This window comes from Pyrgilauda ruficollis, unplaced genomic scaffold, assembly GCF_017590135.1.
Source record: "Pyrgilauda ruficollis isolate IOZ18807 unplaced genomic scaffold, ASM1759013v1 scaffold12, whole genome shotgun sequence".
Classification (NCBI taxonomy): Eukaryota; Metazoa; Chordata; class Aves; order Passeriformes; family Passeridae; genus Pyrgilauda; species Pyrgilauda ruficollis.
In genome coordinates this window covers 15,803,618-15,825,982 of record NW_024510321.1, presented here as the reverse complement: position 1 = coordinate 15,825,982, position 22,365 = coordinate 15,803,618, and the positions used below count along the sequence as shown (strand labels likewise).

The following is a 22,365-nucleotide window of genomic DNA, read 5'->3' as shown; positions in this document are numbered from 1 at the left end:
ACTGCTGGCCTCAGTCTCAATGCATTTCCTTTTAAACAGTTCTTCATAAACAGGATAATGAAAAATCATGGAACATGATCATGACAGCTCCAAAATAAACCAACATCCTCTTCTCCACTGACTGGCAAAGTGTCTTAGCAAGGTTACAGTGGCTGCATACTGAGATTCATAACCTAATCTCTGTCTACACCCCTGCACATTTTACCCCGCCTATAAATTTCTAACACATTGTTTGATCTTGAAAGGGGCAAAATAATTGTTGAAGGACTCAGATACAGATTTTGGCTGCAACATTCAGTTTAGTCCATTGGCAAGAATGGAAGTGTTGTTGTACAAATGCATTTTGTACCATTTGTTTAGCTACTTCAAACCATTTCTTCAAAATTCTCTTAATCTATCTTAGTGACATTATAAACACAACTGCAGCTCATATCAAAATAGTTAAAAAAACGCAAAAAAGTATGAGAGGAAGCAGTACTGGGTTACACAGCCAGCATTCTTTAGGGCAGGACATCTTGCAGTGTGACCGCAGAAGGAATTATCCCTGTGACTGAAATGCTGTGCATTAGGAACAGCTAATGGGAAAGGGAACTGTCAGTGAGAACTGGCAAATCAGGCTGAAGCAGAGCTCAGGGACTTCCTTTTGCAAAGGCAGAAAGAAACTCTGACTGCATGGAACAACCCTGCCAAATCCAGAGCAATTTCTTGGTTTGCTATATCTACTTTACACAAGCAATTTGTTTCCAGATCCTCTTAACAACAGGAAAATGAAACATGATGAAGCACGATGAAGCTGGCAGGCCATAGGTCACTCTCCTGTAACCAAAAAAAGCATGAGGGGAAAAAAGAAAAAAAAAAGGCTGTGGTCATTTCAGAAACCACATCTCATACAGACAGAACACTGAAGCAACTGTTATCTAAGCAACTCAGCTGAATACAGAATCTCTTGCCAGAAGTGTCCAGACACTATTTTTCCTCCTCACAGCAAGAAGTATTACCCTGCAGCTTCAGTAAATGTGGCTTATATGGAGGCACTCTAATGAGAAACACAGAGGACTAAAGATGGCAGAAGGGCAGGAACCAGAGGGAAGCTGGGGCAGGCCGAAATGTTTAACAGAAACGTGCATTTCATCAGTCTAGGCTTTTTCAAAGTGAACTTACCTGAAAGTCTTGATCATCAATTCCAAATCTCTCTCTTAAATTGCGGAAAACCATTGGACAATATTCTTTAAATTTGAAATGACTTGGCATGTTTTCTCTGAAAAAGATAAAACCAATTCAACTTCGCTACTGTGCATATATAATAAGCAACTCGAGAATTTTGTCTCAAAGCTGTTCATAGAAAGCTCAGGGTAACAATCCTCTTACAATTTCTCTTCTAATGTTTTCTTTTTTTCACTGAGATTGGGTTACCTTGTTTTTCTTCACAATGTTTAATGAATGTTTATTAGCTTACTATAACATCATTATGTTGTAGCTAAGGAACTACAACAATGACAAAAATGAACACAAACTGTATTTTGACAATTCTGAAATACGGATTCAAAAGAAGAAAAGAATGCTTTCCCACTGACCTAAACTTACTTCAAAGGTGAAATCTTAGATTGGACTATACAAGAATTACTATACCATCTGTGCCATCAAAAAGTACTAACAGTGCCAAAACTTCAAGAAAATTTGACTCATTCAACACAAAACTAGTTTTAATATCCTAGTGTTCATTTTAGACTTATACAACAGAAAAATTATTTTTACCTTTGTCACAGAGCTGAAGACCCAAAATAGCAGAATTTTTCTTTTCTACATATATTCTTGAATAAAATTCAGGTTATACACAAACCACTATTAATAGTTTTGTATGTCTGTACATACTGCTCATGGGGCATTTTATTTTTAAGAGACAATAGGTATTACATGAAATTACCATAATGCTTTTGAAACTCCTATATGATGGGTATGATTTTGTATCATGGAAAATAAAAAGCTGAACATTATTCACATTTGATATAGGCTTTAGATTCTCATTCTTATTCAAATACAACACTTAATAAAGAGCACATAAAGTTATATTTTTAGAAATACACAAATAAATGCGTATATCAGCCATAAATAATCACAGCAAAAAAGAATCACCTTCAGTATCAAATATACTCATAAGTCAATAATAAACCATATGGAGGAAAAAATTCTACCCAGCAGCCTTTGCTGCTGCTTTTTAGAACAGCACAGACGGTTATGTTTATCTCAGGATTAACTTAATCATCAAAACTCCAGTTCCATGCACTGAAAAATAACAGAGTTCATAGTACTTTATAAAAATATCACTACCGCTATCCACTTCTATGCAAAATTGTTACTTGTACTTACTTGTTGAAAAGGTGATTGTCCACCTTTATCTTTGAGTATGCTTTGAAATCATCTGGCATCAACATAACAGGGATTTGAACATGGCTCAGTTCATTGATCTAGAGAAAACAGAATATATTCAGTTGCTGCTGTCTTTGCAAAGATGCTACATATATGCCTTAATCCTGAAAGTCTACTATTTCCTGAGTATATATCCCAGGAGTGAATGCAGGTAACGGAAGAATGTGAAAGCAGTGTTATTCTTTCCAGATCAAAGGCAATCTCAAGAGTGACACTCTGGAAGAGACGAAACAGCATTCCATACTTAGACTTGTTTCAGAAATAAAGAAGTGCTTTAAAGCACACCTGGAGTGTACTTTTTATGGACGGTCACTGACAATGCCAGCAAAATGCTTTCCTATACCAACACATTGTTCTTGTTTTGCCAGTCAAGCTATGCTTTCCAAAGATAATTCAACTTCTTTATTTCCAATGACTATTTACCCCTGCAGCTTAAGAAATCTTGTATGCCTGTGTTTTGAACTGTTTGTAGAAAACAAAGTGAAATTTTGCATACATGTGAATGTACCTAGTTTCAGTTCAAATAAGCAGAAGTCTATTTCTTACAGTAGTGCAAAACTCAGATGAGTTTTTGTAAGTCACAATATTCAGGCATTTCTTTGATTGTTCACATTGGACAAACCACTTAAATAGATAATTTTTTGCTTAGAAATAGAGGTGTACGTAAGTTGTAAGGTTTTCCTTATTTTCTTACATTTATGTGGACCACCTACTCTTTCAAGCTTTGGAATTAACATTGTCAGTACTCTCCAGATTAGGATTTTTCCACTTTTATTTGTAATTTACTTCTGACCACACATCTATTATAAAATGTAGACAACTTCACCATGACCTAGTTTGAAGGCATGTTTTAAGAACTGCATGTATTAGTCTACCTTTACTTAACTAGAACATAATAAATACAAGACAGAACTGTTAAGCTTGCAATGGTCCTTCCAAACCAGGAATGAGATACCCATTACAACAACAGTCACCAAATACCCATGACATATGTTTTATCCATGTTTTTATGGCACCCTACACCCTGGTCACGCATTTCAATTTACCCAGTCAAATCTTTTTTGCTCATACAGAGCACATTTTTTCCCCAGCAGTTTTCTACAGGGTTTAGAGGGAAGTCCCACTCTATAAGAATGGGAACGTACACTGGGGCTGGAGGCAGCAACACAGGAGTGCTCCTCTGCTCACTAGCACTGCTTATCCACCAGTGTTTTCCAACTAGGAAGATGTTAATTGCCTGTAAATGCTACTCTGCTCAAGAGAGGCTTTTGGAGAAACCTCCACTGAAGCAGCTATAGGTTAAAAATACTGGAGGAAAAAAAAAAAAAAGCACTTCCTGCAAGCATGACCTTTAGAAGAGCTGAAGTTAAACAACACAGGAGAAGATTGAAGAGTCCTCTAACTCTTAAGTAGAAGAAAGAAATCTTCCTTCTGGCAGGAAGGTCAGATGGTCTCCTTACCTTTCAATACTTTAAAGCCCCAGTAATGTTCCCTGCTATGTCTCATTTTTGTCATTCAGATCTTGCAACCCACATGAAAAGTGCAAAGAATGCTTCTTTGGAAAGACCTGAAAAGTTATTAATAGAATGGCAGCTCTAAGCAGAGCAGAGAAAGGAAAGAGAAAGATGTTGGGGATGAGCTCAAAGTGCTCCACTCCTTGGTGCTGTAGGGAGAATGCTCTTTTCCCACTCCAAAGGGAGAGAAAGAAGAACCTCCAATAAATTTTTGAAAACGCAGCTGTACAAGCCTAACAAATCATGATGACACCTCATTAAATACAACATAAAATAACAAAACGCTGATTGAAAAATCACTACATCCAACATACACGCTCTTTACTGAAGTTGATACTGCTGTACATCAATCTCACCCTGAAGTCACAAGGCAGCTCATGAGCCCGCAGAACCAGTGTAGCTGCTGTACAAATAAACTAGGGACAAGTAGATATATTACACAGAGATATGAAATTCTGAATTTGTTTTACAGAATTACCATCTCTTTCAGATTGCCAGATTACACAACAAAATTCACACTTGAATGAAGATTAGCAGAAATGTACATGCATATGTACATATTACAGACAAAAATGATCACAAGAACGCCTTCTGCTGAATACTGTAAAAAATGCTGAACTCACATGCTCAACTATCTACAACAAAGTTTGCTTGCAAAACTGCATTGAACAGATTCTTATGTGTACTTGCTTTCTTAATTTGCTGATATGAAGTTTCTCTGCACACATCTATAAATTAGCTTTCATGCTGTGGATATTTAAATTGGTGCTATGTAATGGCACAGTTTTACTTGTGCCTGTAGGCCCTACAAGCATCACCTACACAGTGGAATGAAAAAGCCTTTGTATGTGCATACTTTGGGGATTCTTTGATTTTAAGAAAAAATTCCAAAATATGTTTTCTAAGAAGTTCGCTACAAGATGTAAATGTACACTTTCCCCATTCCCCAATCAGGTTTGATGGTTTTGTTCTTTTCAGGAGGGATGAATTTTTCAGGGTGCTTTTTGTTTTGTTTTTGGGATTTTTTTGTTGGTGTTTTTGGTTGGTAGCTTTTTTAAAAGATTCATCCAAATCTGAGGTAAGTAAAAGTAATTTCTCTAATATTTTTGGGAATTCCTCTCTAGCAGAGTAGGAAAATAAAAAAGTAGGTGATGAACACACAGTAGAAGTGACCTTTTGTATAGCACACCAGCTGACTAATAGCATATCCCAGCAGCACAGACCATTAATTAATTTAAACCTTTCAAGTATAAGGTCTGGTTCTCTCTGCAATAGGACATTTTTGGACAGATTTGATGAGGCCTGACTGGAAAATGTGCACAAGAGTGAATGGAACACCCATGTCATTAGATCTTGGTGGAAACTGGAACCACATTCTGTGGGGGAGGGAGAAGAAACAATATCCAAAACATCCCCCCCCCCCCGCCAAACAGCTCTTGAAAAACTGAAAGAAAAGGGAAAGGTCACAGGGATCAATTCTCTACTTTGCCACCACTGTGTGAAGAAGCAGCCACATCTGAAAGACACTAAATATGAAATGAAAACATTTTGAGTCTTCCAACTTATCTCAAATGAATATTTTGCTTCTTTTTCTGTCTTTGAAAGTTAAGCACAAGAGAAAATGTGTTAAGATGCATGTGATACCTTTGACAAGTATTATGTCCATCTCTTCACGTTACCCATTAAATACAGCTAGTTCCCTTAGCAATAGCAAATGAGATGTGTGCGTGAGGATGAAAGTTCAGTATTCCAAATTACACTAGAAACTGTAACAATAGCTGTAATAATTACATAAGAAATATCCATTTTCCTCTAAAGAGTGCTTTTGAATGCAATAAAATCATAAGCAATAAACAATTTCCCAAGAAATTGAGATAAACAAGAGATAATTGCAAAGCATAAATTAAGCAAAAAGAGCTCACTGGTCAGAGGACTGAGGGTTCAGGATCAAACATTCATTTAGCTGCAATTACTTCAGAGAATCCACATGTACAGCATCGCTATAATAAATGCATGTGCATAATATTGAAAAGGAAAATTATTTTAGTCCTGCAACCTACATCCTTTTAATTGCCTTGAAGTATTGTTGCCAATGCAAAATTTTGCTGCAGTTTATCTTTTTTGAAATGGACAATGCTTGCTGTATCTTTGAGGAATTAATATCCCATAAAATAGCCTTAGAGAATGTATTGCTTTAAATATGAATGGCTAAAATGTTAGTTGCATAGTATCCATATATATTATGTATAAACACCTCATATGTGTTCATAATATTTGTAAATTCATGCACACATGATATTAACAAGTGACCCAGAAACCTCCATTTAAGTAATTCATTCAGTATCTTTTGTGATATTAGCATAAACACAGGTGGTTATGTGACTTGGAAACACCTCTGGACAACTTCCAAGCTTTAGGACAGAAGAATGTTGAAAGCCTTAGACTGGCATTACCCCTTTAAAGATGCATATAAAAAATTGTGGCTTAGAGTGGTGGCTTGGCCATGGGAGGTGAGAGAGGATCAAAGCAAAAAAGTTTTCAAGCAAAAAACGACTGATTGCAACTCATTTTGCTCCTGCAGGTTTAGTATTGAATTCACACTGTCAGGATAACAGAGGTTGTAATTAAACTGCAAATAAGGGAATAATAAAAGCCTACTGGACATTGAATAAATAGTAAGACTCAGCTGGTAATGATTTTGAAATTAGCACACAGAGAGGTGTTCCCACAAAGCCATCTTATATTGGTGACATTTCAAATAAGCTTCTCTAATTTATATGATTTGAAATCAAGCAATGACTATATCATAAATTGTTAGGCATTATTAATGGCCCTTATTTAATTCAGATACATTCACCCTAAACACCACATTACTAGGGCAATGCATAATTAAGCATTAGTTTTCATTCTGTCAGAACATAAACAACAATAAATTGCTTGTATGCAAAGCAGACAATGAGATATTTAAACTGCATATAATAAAGGCAATTTACAGCATATATTGCATGTTTAGCTAGAAGAGTGAGAACAATAATGCTGTTTTCCAACAGATACAAGCTCATGCCTATTGCTACAATGCTACAGCAAGAAACCTGTGTGTAACACATTACAGCTGATATAACTCATTTAAAAACCCAAATCAAGCAACCGACCAACCAACCAAAAAAAAAAAAAACAAAACCCATAAAAAACTCAATAAAGCCATGCACAATGTCCAAAACTTAATCCTAAGAAGACCACAAATCACACTCAGACTATGTAGCAATGCCTGATTTCTTTTGAAACTCTCTTCCTATTTAAAGTCTTCATACTCTATGATTTTTTTTGTTTTAATTTAATGTTGCAGCTTTAGTATACAGCATATATACTGTTTCCTTTTATTTTAACATATCAGCCTGTCAGACTTGCTGAAACTATGGAGGGATGAGGTGTTTTCACACCGAACAGCCTGATAAAACATCTCAATTGCAGTTATAGCTCTTGGCAGTTACACACACAGGAAAATCCCTGCTGCTCCTGATGCTGGATGTGGCAGAAGTTGTGGAAGTGCTACTTCTTTGCAGCTGTTTATCTCACAGCTCTCTTTCTGTACTTAAAGCTAATTCACAGCACTCTGATATGTTGAGGCAAACAAGTTACAACCGGTTTGTTACTCTAGGAGAAAGTCAAGCTCATTTTTCACAAACTTGTGTATTTTTAAACACTGATTTTGGAAGAAGTGGGAGTGATAGAGACTTCAGGAGAAAGAAGCTATTGGGATGTAAAAATAGAACTGAACTTTCAACACCACCAGCAGTACTGAGCTTTTTATGTTCAGGGTTTTACTTTCTGCATCACAGCTTCTACTTTGGCAAAGAAACTTGCACAGAAATCTGAAGAGAAAAATTATCAAACCATTTTTTTGGTGCAGATACAAAGTTACCATTTCAAACAGGCCACAGACTTGCTCAACAGCACAGTTAATTCATTTATTGGTAGGTTAATGCTTATCAAAGCAAGCCTATGGGCTTCTGGTTGATTGGTCTTACAAAATGGGGCTGTAGGACAAGAACACAACTGAGGAAACTCTTTGGAGTATAAAATTTTACATTTAGGGTCTTCTAGTGCCTTCTCGATACTGAACACTCTGCAGGTCTTACCTAACAGAGCATTTTCCTGATCACTAGAGTAGGTGCCTACAAGAGAAAGTTTCTTCAACTCATTCACTCTATTGTCCTGTAAAAAGCCCTTTCCAAAGCTGTTCCTGTTTTGTACGGAGTATAGGTTTAGGTTAAAGCACCAGGCCGAGTGGTGACAGGCAGAGCTATAGGCAGGCATTTACATCCTCTCCTTCCCAGATGTGGAACACACTGTGGTATTGCTACCAGGACAGTAAACGCCTTGTGCTGAAGTATAAACTGAAAGCAAAGTGATTATTTTACAACTCTTTGAAATCTACCTTGAAGGGTCTGAAAAGGGTGGATGAGGTCAGCAGCTAATCAATTTTGTGGAAGACATTTGCCTGTTACAGGGCAAAACCATCATTTGATAAATGTCATTTGACAGTTTAAATTACACTCAAACCCATTCTTGCAAGAGAAATAAAAGGTTAAGTTCTGCTGTAGAGAAATAAATCAGTTCAGCAAAACACTCCTTAATACGTTTTAAATGAGGTTTTCATCATTTCAATCACACAAAAATTCATCTCTTTCCCCTACTCCCCCGCTACCCTACAAGGTAAAAATTATCCAAGATTTTTTCTTTTTTTTTTTTTTAAATTTTGCAGTCTGTTAGACTTTAAAGGGCATAGAAGACTTCTACAAAAAGAATATCCAGTTACCTATTCAGAATCAAGTCCCGAAATTAATGCAATTATATGACTAAGAAAAACAGAGGGTAAAGCATTGAACTTTTTCTGAGTCTTTGGAATCATTGCAGTTTAAAGTATATGAATTGAACCCCCCCCCCCCCCCCCCAAAAAAAAAATCCCCCAAAATCAAACAAACTTAAACTACCTTGCTGCCAGGTAACAGGCAGCTACATAAAAGAATCTAAATTTTACATGTCTCAAAACATTTACCAGTAATTACCAGAGCAGCTTTGTGTGTTTTACAGTTCAGGTGTTGCCTGTCATTAGTTTTCTGGCTTTCAATAAAATTCAGTAATTTAATACTAGAAAAGTTGGCCAAACTGAACCAAGAGTATTCCAAATTGCCTTAACATCTACTTTTCCTAAAGTACTAACCACAGAATATCTGAAATAATCTGCAAAAGTATTAAACATAAACCATATTTAGCAATACTAAGAAATGAACACCTCAATAACAGCTATCACATTTTATCAAAAAGAGTAGCAAGACCTTTGTGAAGTCTTACTGTCTGCATCTGAATTAAAAACCAAACCAAAATAAATTTCACAGCAGACCCCAGATATTTTTGTGAGACTTCTTGGCTGCTGTTTTCCACAGGAAAAGGATCTGTTTGGGCAACCAAGGTCTGTAGTACATGCATCCATGTGGAAAACAGGATATAGTGACATACTCAAGAAAGCTCTGGACAGGATATTGTCCAAACACAGTCCTAAAACAGAGCAAAGAAATGGTTTCCAAAAACCATTCATGTTTGTTTTTAAATTTGTAGTATCGGGGTCCAAAAATCTAGACAAAGGGTTTTATATCTTGGTTATCATTCCTGTTCAGAGAGTTTGGAATGAAGGGTTTAAAGAACCTATAAAAAAAGCATTTAAATTGCATTTCCTTCCCAACTGTTTTGATTGCAAGCTTTTAAGTCTTTCAAGTCACTTGGACACTTGCACAGTCTAGAATATCCAGACCAGCTGCTGCATACTGTCAGACAAGCATTAAGTCACATTTCTACAGATTTGGTTAAAGTTCCCATGAATCTCCTTACACATTTCAATGAGTGCAAAAACTGACGCTTCGTAATTTGCCAAATAATCAAAGGCCAAAAATAAATTAAGCAGCTCAGATATAATGTCTGTCATGATAATCCCTCATTCTCCTAAAAGCTAGATCAAATGCCATAATATGTACAAATACATTGATGCCCATTAATGAAATGGGAAATGGAATAATAGAAATATGACTTGTTTGTAGTGGAGATTTTTGACAAGCTAAACACTTCTAGTAGCAAGTGGCATACAAAAATAAAGTCCTATCTCTGTCCAAAAGAAAATTGTAAAGGACTGTAAGCTCTTCGTATTTGGATGAGTTGTGTGGCACACTTTAGACATGAGCTCATCCTTGTTTGCAAATGCAATTGTTAAGAAGACACCAAGACAAGGGACACAGCTCAGACAACAATTTGCAAGCTATTAGCTTGACACAAATCTGATAGAAGAACATTTTATTTTTTAAGCAAAAATATCACATCGTCCTCTTGAAACTTAAATTTGTGCTGGAAGGTTGATGCACTTTGACAATCTTTCATATCGACGGGCATCCTCAATTATTATTTGGAATAGCGATTCAAAATACACTTGTCACAAGGTCTGATAGCCATCTGGTCTCTATTTTTCCAATTAAAAAACAAAATGCTTATCTGGCAACAGATAAACTTTTAGCTCACTTGGCTTTGTCCTAAAAGCTTCACAAAAGAATGACTAAAAAGAGGAAGATGGTAGGAGGCACCAGGGATTTATTATGACATAGGGAAAGGTTTGAAGAAGACAAGTTCAATTCTATATACACAGTAAAATATACAACTCACAGACAGATGTTCTGCCAAGTCTCTAAACTATGTATTTATTGTGGATTCTAGAAGAATTCAACCAGGAAGAAAACAATGAAATAAAATTATACTTATATTCCATGAATCATGTTACTAAGATTTCGAGAAAAAACAAACTTGCCAACCAACCAGAAAACAAACCTAAAGGAGTCTATTAAATAATGCTCATCTCATAACAGCTTTTAAGATTATATTTTTCAAGTATAATATTTCTGAATTGGAAAAATGAGTTAATGAAATTAAACCTAAAATTCCAGTATGCAGTTGAACAAACAAGGAGATGATGTAGCCTTACGTGAATGCTATAACTGAAAAATGAAAATCAATAGAAAAAACTTCAACACAGAAAGGCAAAGTAAAATTGGAAAAGAAACCTACGGAACCATTTTGCCAATAACACTCAGCTGCTTAACGAAGAGAAAGGCTTTAAGAGCATCCTGCCTAAGAAAAACAACCTGGGAAGTATGCAGAACAAATGCCATGAAGCAACAATTTAAGGCATCAGATGGGCCTCATTAATTTTCACAAGTTAAAACAAATGTAGAAAAGCCAATTTTTGGCCTATTTTTACACCAGTGTAATGCACTTCACATTATTACTATTAGTAGTAGTAGTAGTAGCAACAGTACTAAAGAAGACCAGTTGTGAAGGGGGTTTAATGTGCTCCCATATATTCCAACCTCACATATATGTTATTATTTAGAAAACTGTTGACTTGTGAAAAGATGACATTAAAATATTATTCCTTCTGGCCATTTCTGACTATGCATTAGGTGAAGGCTGGAGCTGTGAGGCAAATTTTCTGCCAACAGCAGCAATGCTATTTGCATTATATAAATCTAATTTAAAAAGTTAATTAACTGACCAAGAGTGACACTGGAAGTACATGAAGGTCACACTACCTGTATTTCCGTGCTCTATAAAGAGGTGCAGCAGTTGCTCTCAGTAACATGGACCAACAGAGTAATTGGAGAGCACAAGGGACAGAACTTGCTCTGCCAGCATGTCTTAGCCTGCAGCTAAATGAACCTTTTTTGGCCTCAACCTAAATCTCCTATCCTTCAGGAGAAGTAATAACTTTACATGTAAGCACCATGCAAAATATTGTCCTAGAGGTCCAATGAATAAGAATTGCATTTCCTTGGTTTAGAGAAACCCCTCCAATTCACCTCTCTGATGCATCTTGTATTCCTTTTGCATTTACCATAAAGTCTTTTACTTCAAAGTAGTGTAACACCTGAGGTTGAGCTAACAGGTCTGTAGTCACCTGTAAAGGTTATCAGCTTTCCAGGTTCTATCAGGATTTGTGGTGGTGCATTCCCCTCCATACCCTTTTCAGACTGCACTGCAATCTGAGAAATGCTCATTAGGTCTCAGCCTTGAAACAGCACCCGGGCTCAGCTCCTCCTGAGCTTATCAGAAAGACTATCTGCTCCCAGGAATGGCTAACGAGCTCCTGTTTCCCTTATGAACAGCCTTGGAAAAATTCTTGCCTGAATGGCATAAGGCTCCTGTTCTTACACTTTCAAAGAAAGTGCAGAGCCAAACTGTGCCAGGATGAAACACTTATGACTAAAGCCCATTCTCTTGCAACCCTATAAACAGTGATCCAAAATGAGTCCTTTGAGCTCTTCTGGGCTGCAGTGGGCTGTGACCAGTGACCTCTCTTGGACTGGGGCCTCTCAGAGCCACAGAACCCTCATGGTTTGCCAGCCTTGGAGGATCGCTGAACAAGTCCTGGACTTGCAACTCCACTCCTTGAGGCTCAACCCTTCACCCATGAGGAGATGCAGGGCATTTGAAGTGAGTCTTTCACTGACCTCCAAGGGGAATTTTTCACAGGTGCCTTGGCTGCACTGACTATGTCTGTGTGCATACGCTACAGCAAATCTGAGAAGAATGCTGCTTTCTTAGATGTTTAAATACCTTGGATATTAAAGCAAGATAGGCCTGTAAGTAAGCTTGTGACATATGAGTTAACCTTACCTAAACACTGCTAAGTGTTGTTCTTTCGCCGAGTTGCTAAGTATAACTTCAAAGTAATAAAGTTAGGTTAAATGCTAGTAAGTGTTATTCCTCCGTTAAATTGTCATGATTAAGCCATAAATTAAGTTTAAGGTGTAAGTTAAGTTAGGTATAAACTAAGTGTTGCTCCTTCATTAAATTATTTGGTTTAAGGTAAAAGGTATAAATAAAGTACTGTTAAGTTTAAGTGCTGTTAAATGCTGTTTTAGGCCATGCTCCTTTCTATCTCACCCTCACTGCCCTTAACACACACATCCCTAGACAGTTCACAGTTCATTTCTGTTTTGATTGCCTGGGTTTTGTTTGGTTTTGCTGTTGCTTGTTTTTCCTTGCTGTCCCTTAACTGTCCTGTAAGTAGTAGAGTGAATCTTGCCAATGAACTTTGTCATGCTGTCACTTAATATTAAATCTGGCTTTTGCTGATACCCTTGCTAATGATTTTTTAAGGGATCTCAAACACTTCCTCATAACAGGATGCTACCCAGACAGTTTTTGCTGCATGAAGCCATTGTATGAGCTTCATTTAAGAAAATGCTCTCAGAGCAATAGCAGAACCTCTTGCTGGTCAAGACACCATGACATCTGGAAGAAGACATGAAAGGCCTTAAAGTCCCAAGGAAACTCAAAGAGAGCCCAAGCTGAGTAGCAAGCTCAGAACAGACATCTGGGATTGTTTAAAGGTTGTTTTAGCACTTTCCTGTCCACCTCATGGTGACTGACTTCTCCTGTATATAGTTTCTAAATATGCATTAGTCTCTCCTTCTCACAGACATTAAAATTCACACTTGTTTGGATGTATACTCTGCAGCTTCTGGCTACTAAAGCAATGAGTTGACATGCTGCTCCTTCAGTGATTGGGAGAGACCAGTATCCAGGCACGGTTATAATGAGCTGGGTTTTGCTACTGCTCAGGATATCCTTTTTCCTCACAGAATCTCAATTTATTTTGGCAGTAATATTACATACAAAATTTCATTAATTTCATTAATTAGTGTAATATTACATACAAAATTTCATTACTTATGAGATATTAACTGCCCAGATATAACAGCTGTAATGTTCATTTTGCTGAAGGCAAATTATTTAAATTACTGCACATTATTTCAAAACCCCAGAAAGCCTTCCCAGCCCTGCAGAAGAGGGGTGTAAGGGGAGGGTGTAGCAGAGCCACCAGGGGCTCATTGTCTCCCAAGTCCTGTCACCCTCCTAGTTCAAGTAAATTGGGTGTTGAGATAATTATACAACTCAAGGTAAGCATCTTCTTTATCCCTTGATATGAAATAAAATACAATTTGTTAAAAGCAACATAATATAATTGGGCAACCTTTTTCCTCTGTTTACAGGTCAGAATTTTGCTACCAGAGGATTTCCATAAGCTTAAGGGGACAATAGGACATGTTCAATACGCAAAGATGACATAAATCCGCTTTCTATTTATACTTTTTACAGCCCATAAATAAAGACCAACCCCAGCGGTTTTAGTGTTGTTAATCTGAACATGCACCAGTACCACAGTGCCTCTGAAAGATCAAACAGAAATTACCAAACTTTGTCATTCAGCAAGCACGACAACAACAAAACATTGCTTCAACTGTAAAGACAAAACCAAACTGTAATGACACAAAGTTTTCTGCAGCAGTTTCTATCATGCTAGCCACGGTAACACTGCTCCAAATCCAGTCAAAAAGCATTTCCCGTGATGAGGTGGTTGGTGACAGTATTTGATCAGCTGCCACTCATTTCCTCTCCCAAAACCAGGAATCACATTTCCACAACTCAGAGAGCAGAACCACCCCACAGAAACTCTCATCACTGACATTTGACTCAGGTTATGTATTGTTAATGAATAGTATGAGAGAAAATCTAGCTTTTTGATTATTTCCATGTGTGAAAAACCAAATTAAAAACATTTAATGATTTAATTTATTCCTTAAGCAAGAATTTCATACACATACATATTTTACATATACACACAAATAATTTTTAAAAAAAGCCCTGAGCTGCCAACATGCATTTTCACCCATTAATGCTAATCGGAACACAGCAAATTCTCAAATGCAAATTAAAAAAAAAAAAAAACCCAACAAAAAAACCCAAAAAACCCAAAATCAAGAGTTCTGAATAATGCACCCACAGTGAGCACAACACCGCGTTTTGAAGAGCTGAAGCCACACGGTATCAAACCAAGCAATATTTTTGGGACCAGAGGCAGGAGCAGGCTGTCTGCACAGCATAAGGGCCAGTTAGCTCAACCCACAGCTGCTCTGCATCACTGCACCAGCACAGGAGATCTGGAATGTGCACCCTCATGCCCTCCACGTTCCTCTGTGCACACATACTCATTTTCCCATTTTCAGTCTAAGAAATATTTTCTGAAAAACAGTGTTAATATGGAAATACTGCCCTTAGTTTTCATTTAAAGATCTGAAAAACACACTTGAATTTTTTTTTTTGAAAGAGAAACTCACAGTAAGAGCCACTGCCATTTCTCTCACGACTGAGACCACAAGCTGCCATACTTTGTAAAATACATCATAAAATGAGAAGTAACATTAATGTGCACTAATGACAACACAGACACTGATTTCTACAGCAGCAGAAAAGTGAAGAGGCTGCAGGGTCAGGTGTGATGTGTTGGCCCTCCAAGCCATAAGGAGCCAGAGGGAAGTTCACATGCAGCAAGTTAAGGATTCTGCTTTTCACTTTTAATCCATCAGGTAACATACAAAACCCAGGATGGATTAAAACGATCTGCTTCAAGCTTGTAAGCTCAGGCTTTTATTTCTGGTATTTGATGCCCCACCATTATTTACGGAAACAAATACAATGCTGATTTTGTACAAATTGTACAAAAATGTTTGATTTTGCACAGATTTGACTGAAAATGCACAGTTAATACTGGGGCACTTTACAGGAAATCTAGAAGAAACACCTCTGTCTAGTTACAAGAAAGCTTTTGAGAAGAAAACAGGCTCAGTGAGCCACAGGAGTTCTCAGAAAAACATACAAAGGCCTACGCTTCAAACAAGTCAGCATTGCCACCATTGCCGCAAAAGTAACGCTTCAGATCTGTCCCATTTTTTTTCTGCTTTTGCACCAAGATTTTTCCCCTTCTGACATGCCTGGGTGTGTGGTCAGTTGCGCGACAAAGCAGTGCTAGAACCCAAGCTAAACCTGCCAAGAAAGGATTTTTGTTCATTTGGATGACTTGCCAAACCTGCTCACTGCGAGGCTGCAGGGAAGTGGAGGCAGCAGAGAAATGTTTCCTTCTGCAATTCCTTACCTTAAAGTGTTTGGACTATGAGCTAAAGCCCCTCAAGATGGAAGCACTGCTTGCAGTCTGAGATGTGATTATTAGAAAGTGAGAAAAATTAATCCAAAAATGTACTTTAAAAGTTAAATGAAATTTTAACTTCAATACCTTGTACAACATATGACAAAATGAAAAATAACAGTAACCAGAACTAATGACTGAACCTCCTGAACATAAACCTATTTTGACATTTGATTTTGCTGCCAACATTTAAGTACTTAAAAAACCCTGAGTTTGCTGAACTGAAAAACTAACTTTGGGTAACAAACTTGTTTTTCAGGTGCAGACAGTATTTTCTTCACTTCTGCTAACAAAGTTGAACAGATAGGTCATTCAGAGTTGAGAAACCAATTGGAACTCAAAAAAAGAAAAAAAAAAGACTTGTTTTTCTTTTCTGGTCCCCTAATTAAAAAATGTTATGGAAGATGAGATCTAGTTTTGAAATCTTAAAGCATGTTTGTGAGTTGAACTGATTAGAGTCTTCAGATAATACTTCCTTTGTTTAAAAAAAATATTATAGTGTCAAGTATAAAACTTGGTTTGATTAACTTATTTTCCAGTTTGTGTATCCAGCATATTTAAGGCTGCTTTATTTAACTTAGGAAAAAGAATGCTGGTTTAGTGCATCGCTTTGCAATTTATCAGATGGAGCTTGACAAAAGGGATTTAAAAAAGGATCTCTCTTAAAAAACAAACTCTTGCCTGCCAGCCCACTGTCAAGAATCTTTGGAGGAGACTGGCATTCAGTGGACCTTCCTACTTAGATGGTACTGACTTCATTAAATACAAATACAAAACAGAATTAAAATCAGTTACATATCAATACCAATCAGCTGCTTATCAATTTAAGCTTAATTTAAACATCTGCCTTAAAATTCTCTACAGTCTGCTGCCTCAGTGTCACTTAAGCAGAGCCTTGTTTGACATGTTTTTTGTCTCATGCTACCTTTTGGAACCTGAATGGATGAGATTTATCTAATGCCCAAGTAGACAGAATTTCATCTCTTCACAGCAAGAAAATGTACAATTGCTAAGCAGTCATCAAGAAAATTGAGTAATTCTCAGTTTTTGGCTAAGAACTGCCATGCCTAAGTATCAACAAGACTGAAAAAGTACACATCATTTAAAAGAAAAAAGGTTTCTTTTTGTCTTAAAATATTGTTCTTCTTTAATTCAAGTCTGTATGATAAGTTTTCAATATTTACACATCTTTCCCAGGTAAATTTACTGTCTCAATATAAAAAGACTTGTAAAAAACTTTGCATATTTGTCAAATGCAAGACAAACATATCCTTTTTGGACAGCCAGATATTAGAAAAAAACTCCATTTACTCTAATGATTGTGAAGTTCTACAAACAGTGTTAAATATTTCTTTTTAAAGTTGGAAACAACAGATAGTGATACACACTATCTCTGCCTAGGCTCGCAGAAGCAGTTATGTCAATAAAATCTTTATCAGCCAACAAACTTTATACCACAAACTCTAGAACTTGAATTCAAACAGCAGTGAAGCCAAAAGCTCTGCTTTACTTTTGGCTAGGAAGATTATCTTTCCAATTCTCGTCTCTGTTTCCCTTAGACTGAAGACATCTTTGCAGGCTTCAAACACAGGAAGGCTGCCAGCACTCTAAGGACATCTTCCTGTCTTCAGGCTCCCTGGATTGTCTCCCTCCCACCTCTACTGTCTAGCAGTAGATAAGCCCAGAAGGCAAGACAGATCAAGTAAAGCCAATTTTCAGAGCTGCACTTGGCACAACATGAGGAATATGTTTTTATAAGGTCATAATCCAGGGAAAAAAAATACCAGAAAAAGAAATTAAAAAAAAAAAGGCAAAAAAATGTTTTTGACTACAATGTGTAAATTCAGTGGGATAAAAATGACTCATGCAGCCTGGCTAGTTCAAGTGACCTCAAATACTAACACAGATACCATTAAAGAAAACATGAAATAAATACACATTCTAAAATAACATACCATCTATCTGCCAATGCTAAGAATAGCCTTGTACTAATCTTTTCAAATACTGAATGATGGATAAACAGATGCTGTCGTACTGTGATCTCTCTAACCACAGCAGTGGTTGTGCTTACCCGACCCAGGACTGAAAGACCTAAAAGCAAGCACAAGTATTTTGTGCATGCCTTCCCACTGCCTAAGAGAAAGTCCTCCATTTCCTCCAACACAGCTCCTGAGAATCACCTGCAGGGCAAATGGGCTCTACAGGAATCAATTTATAGGTATTCACAAACAATCAAGGTAATTTATCTCTCTGAAGAAACAGAGGTTTTGTTTCTCAGTGTTGTCTTAATGAAACAAAACATGCCAAAGAATACGACTAGCTCAGATGAATCCCACAAGGAAAGCAGCCCAATTTCCTCAACACTAAGGTGGAATTACGGACTAGTACCAACCAGGAAGGCATGTGAGTTACTTCTTTTGAAGTGTTAGTACACACGAAGCATATATACAGAATACTATATTCTCATATTCCATTTTGGTTTACCATCTGGAAATTAAGTTTTATTCAGGTTGTAATGCAGTTATAGCTAGCTCTGCACTTGACGGTTTCACTAGTAAACCACAAAATAGACCTAACTTATGCCAGCAGAAAATTGCACCTCTGCAGCATAGCTTACTTCATCTCACAGGAGCCGGAGACATCGGTACAAGCTGTTTTGGAAGGAGGGCAGTTTCACAAACAAATTGAAAACACAAAACAGCTCTCGTCTACCAACTATGATTGTCAGAAACCAACTCCCTTTGAAAGGATGGCTGGTGTACCTGGGTCTTTTGCATCCTGACATGGATTTTTGGGTGCTCACTTTAGAGTACTTTTCATCTGGTTTTCAGGAGAGCACAACAGAAACACCTCCCACTGACTCATGTTCCATTTTGGAAAGTCTGTGCTTCCAAGAATTAGCTCAACAATGTTTCTAATTGAGGTTTGAACATGAAAAATTAAACTCTGCAGATATGGTTTAAGTCAGAGCTTTCAAACTGAGGTAGCATCAATTGTTGTTGAAACGTCTCTAAACTGCAGTCAAAATAAAAATCCACTATCGACATAAGTTAGCATTAAATGATGAGTTTACTACTGGCTATTGGTAGTATACAAGCCATGTTTTCTGTAAAATATATGGATCTTACAGCCTAAAAGTAATAAAAGGTTAGTGACATAAAACAGGAACTACTTTAACTTCAGAAAGTATTGACTTTGCTATTTAAAGAATCTCCTGATAAATGCTGGAGAGAATGCGATATGAAAACAACTATTGTCCTATTTCCCTTTCAGAAGTGCTAACCCACAAACGGTCACCAGCTACGTTTTCTTTTTTTTTTTGGAAAAAACAGGAACAATTTTTAAAATCAGTATCACTGCAATAACCCCTCTTTCAGTTCCTGACACCATCTCACACACCAGACATTTCAGCTCTATTTTAACGAGTGCTCTGGGGGAAGCAAAACATCCAGAGGACTTAAGGCTCCACACAGAGATAAGAAACACATTTGTAGTAAAATTGTTGAAATGCTTATATGGCTCTTTAATAGCATGTATCCCATCTTTATACAATTAGTCACTTCAATTTTTTTCATCATAGATTCTTTGAGAAGAGGGTGTTTAAAGGGAAGATGTTCCTGAGGTCACAAATTACTGCAAATTTGTTGTTTTATAGAACCTAGGGGAAAATACAAGTATAATTTATCCTTAAAACACCCACTTCATTGTTAACACTTTAAAAGTATATGGAAAGCATTTCAAGCAATAAAGAGAAAAATAATATTCAAAACATTAAATTGTTTCAACAAAGAAGTTTATGCAACTTGCTTTCTACCTTAATAAGAATTACAGATTGCTTTCATTCCTTGTGCTACTAATGTATTTGAATAACAGGCTGAATTTGGCCACAAAGTGCTTTTTAACAGTATGCTTAAGTGCTCTGCTTACATTAATGCCTTTGGGCAAGCAGCAAAGCCAAAAGCAAATCTGGTTTTCACTAGCTGAGGTGTAGGCACTTCCAAAGCAATTTAGTTGTGTGCTTTTACTAAAAAAAACACAAACAAACATTCTGCTCCCAAAACAACCCCCAAGACACTTCACTAGCATCTACTTACCTGTCAGATTGGTTGCTGATTCAGTTGCTATGACACACTTCCCATGCACAAATGTAAATCAAATCCAAGATCCAGCCTACCAGAGCCTGTTACCAGCTCACAGCTATGCAGTGACCAAGAGGACCTCATGTGCTCATACCAAGTTGTTAACAGCCTCTTAACCTCCCCTCTTCTTCATCCCATCCAAGCAAAATCATCTTTTAACAGTTACTCCTGATATACAGGAAATACAGCAAACACCTACATAATTTCTCACTTGCTTCACTTCTCTTCCTCTACCCTCCTTCAAAAACTTTGTTCTTCCCCAGATAGAAATTACATTGATTGAAGGATTTAACTGTAGGCTGCTTAAAGATTCAGTGCACTCTTTTAAGTTGTAAGTAATTAATTCTGCAAGTATTAATTAAGCAGAATTCAACTGACAATGGAAATAACAAAAGATGAAGCACAAGTTGCTAAGTGCAGCTGGGCCTTATCATGATGGTGACCTAGTCAACAACAAACTGGGTCCAGAATGATCTTGCTATGGTCAAGTATTTAAAACAGGAAATAAGATATCATGACCTTAGTGCAGAGAAAGAGGTGCTTTAATTCCCAGTGGAGTCGAGGGTGACTAGTTCAGCTCTAGACATCTGCTACTGCAGACGCATGGAGGATTGATTTCTTTTATCATTCCTTTGCTGCTCTGCTATTCAAATATTTGCAAAGCACCTACTTACTGGGAACTATTATGCAGTATGAACAACTTTCGGAGACCAAGGATAAAGACTGTTGACTTTCATACAAAATACATTTTACCTCACAGAGAATATAAATACCAGCAAACAGCCAAGGGGACATGCAAAGGTGCTAGGAGAAAAAGCCCAAAGCACACACACAACAAGCAGAAGGCCTGTGAGGAGCTGCTCTTTTTGCAAGAACCAGACCTCTGTAAGTGCTCTGAACTATCAGTAATGCTCACCACAGGCTGAGGAGGGGGAAGAGAAGGAGGGAAGAAAAAAAAAAATACAAAGCCTTAGTTCTGGTTTTTTAAACTTGATTTGATGAGACTTTTAAATAAGCATGTGTCTTGTCAACACATTTCAACATGAAATATGCAGTGTTATTGACAGAAAATATTTTCCTGGCTCCAAGTCTGAATTATCCATCATTCACACTGTAACTAGTTTGAGATCTGTTCTCTTTTTAAATAAGTATATTATGCTTCCTGAATATTTTTCTGGTGTTTCTAAGTTGTATTTTGCAATTAGCCACAGATTATTAACTGTGTTTTCATAAAAGTAAAGGTAGGAAAAGGGGAAAAAAAAGGAAGTCATTAGTTAAAATAATCCTAGACTAGAAAGAGCAACTAGAAAACACCTTTGTAGCACCAAAAAATTATTTACTCTTTTCTGAAGTCTTAACCATGCCAGACTTTCCACCTCATGTGGAATGAGTCTAATTTTTTGATTAGTATATAACCATTAACATATGTAATTTCCATGTGGAATCTTTCTATTTCATACACCAATTTGCCCATACTTTCAACTGTAGAAAGACTCCTAAACACTTTAAATATAAAATCCTGGGTGTACTATTTAACCTATAATCACATCAACTTTGATTTCGTGAGATTTTTAGTTAGGAAATCTAAGTTACTAAAAAGCAAGAGTGTTGCAATTCAAGGACAAATTATGGTCTTATCAGTCGTTACCCAAATAACGACATTTAGTTACAGCCAAAGCATTGAGAAATGGTTAATGAACTGGAGGTGCTTAACTACACTTCAGGAAAGAACTGACAGATCGTAGACCAGCTCTTACAAAAAGCAACACACCTTTATCCCAAGAGCACAGAGGGAAAAACCTCCTGCCACATTGGTGAGGAGCCATTTAGCAATGTGGTGACGTACAGCACCCTGGAAAGCTTGTGCTAAAAATATTCACTTTTTCTTTTTCTGGAAAAACCAAAACATGCTCAACCTCCAGAAGCAGTAATCTGCCTGGTCAGAAAGGAAGACTGCAACAACAATAAAAGTCATAAATACAGTTTCTACATGCAACACAAATAATTAACTGATTACAGGATCGAGTTGCTTTTTGAGAGGACCAGAATAATCCCAGGGGGATACTCAGTTCACAGTAGCCGTTCACTTCCCAGTGTTACAGCTCCAGTGAAAATCTCTGCCTTTGGGTAAAGCAACATTTAAATCCAAGCATCTCTATTTCCTTCTCCCCCTCCCTCAAACTGTGCTTTACAAGAA

The 22,365-nt window shown here is 37.0% G+C and overlaps 1 protein-coding gene across 2 annotated transcripts in view; it reads right to left on the bottom strand.

The window, feature by feature from the left end:
- PIP4K2A (phosphatidylinositol-5-phosphate 4-kinase type 2 alpha) overlaps nucleotides 1-22,365 on the bottom strand; it is a 107,592-nt gene that overhangs the window by 47,600 nt on the left and 37,627 nt on the right. For both annotated transcript variants that reach the window (XM_041489227.1, XM_041489235.1), the window contains exons 2-3: nucleotides 2,368-2,465; nucleotides 1,162-1,258 (exon numbers count right to left, since the gene is read on the bottom strand). In XM_041489227.1, coding sequence (XP_041345161.1) covers nucleotides 1,162-1,258; nucleotides 2,368-2,465 — 195 coding nt within the window. The remainder of the gene's footprint in view (nucleotides 1-1,161; nucleotides 1,259-2,367; nucleotides 2,466-22,365) is intronic.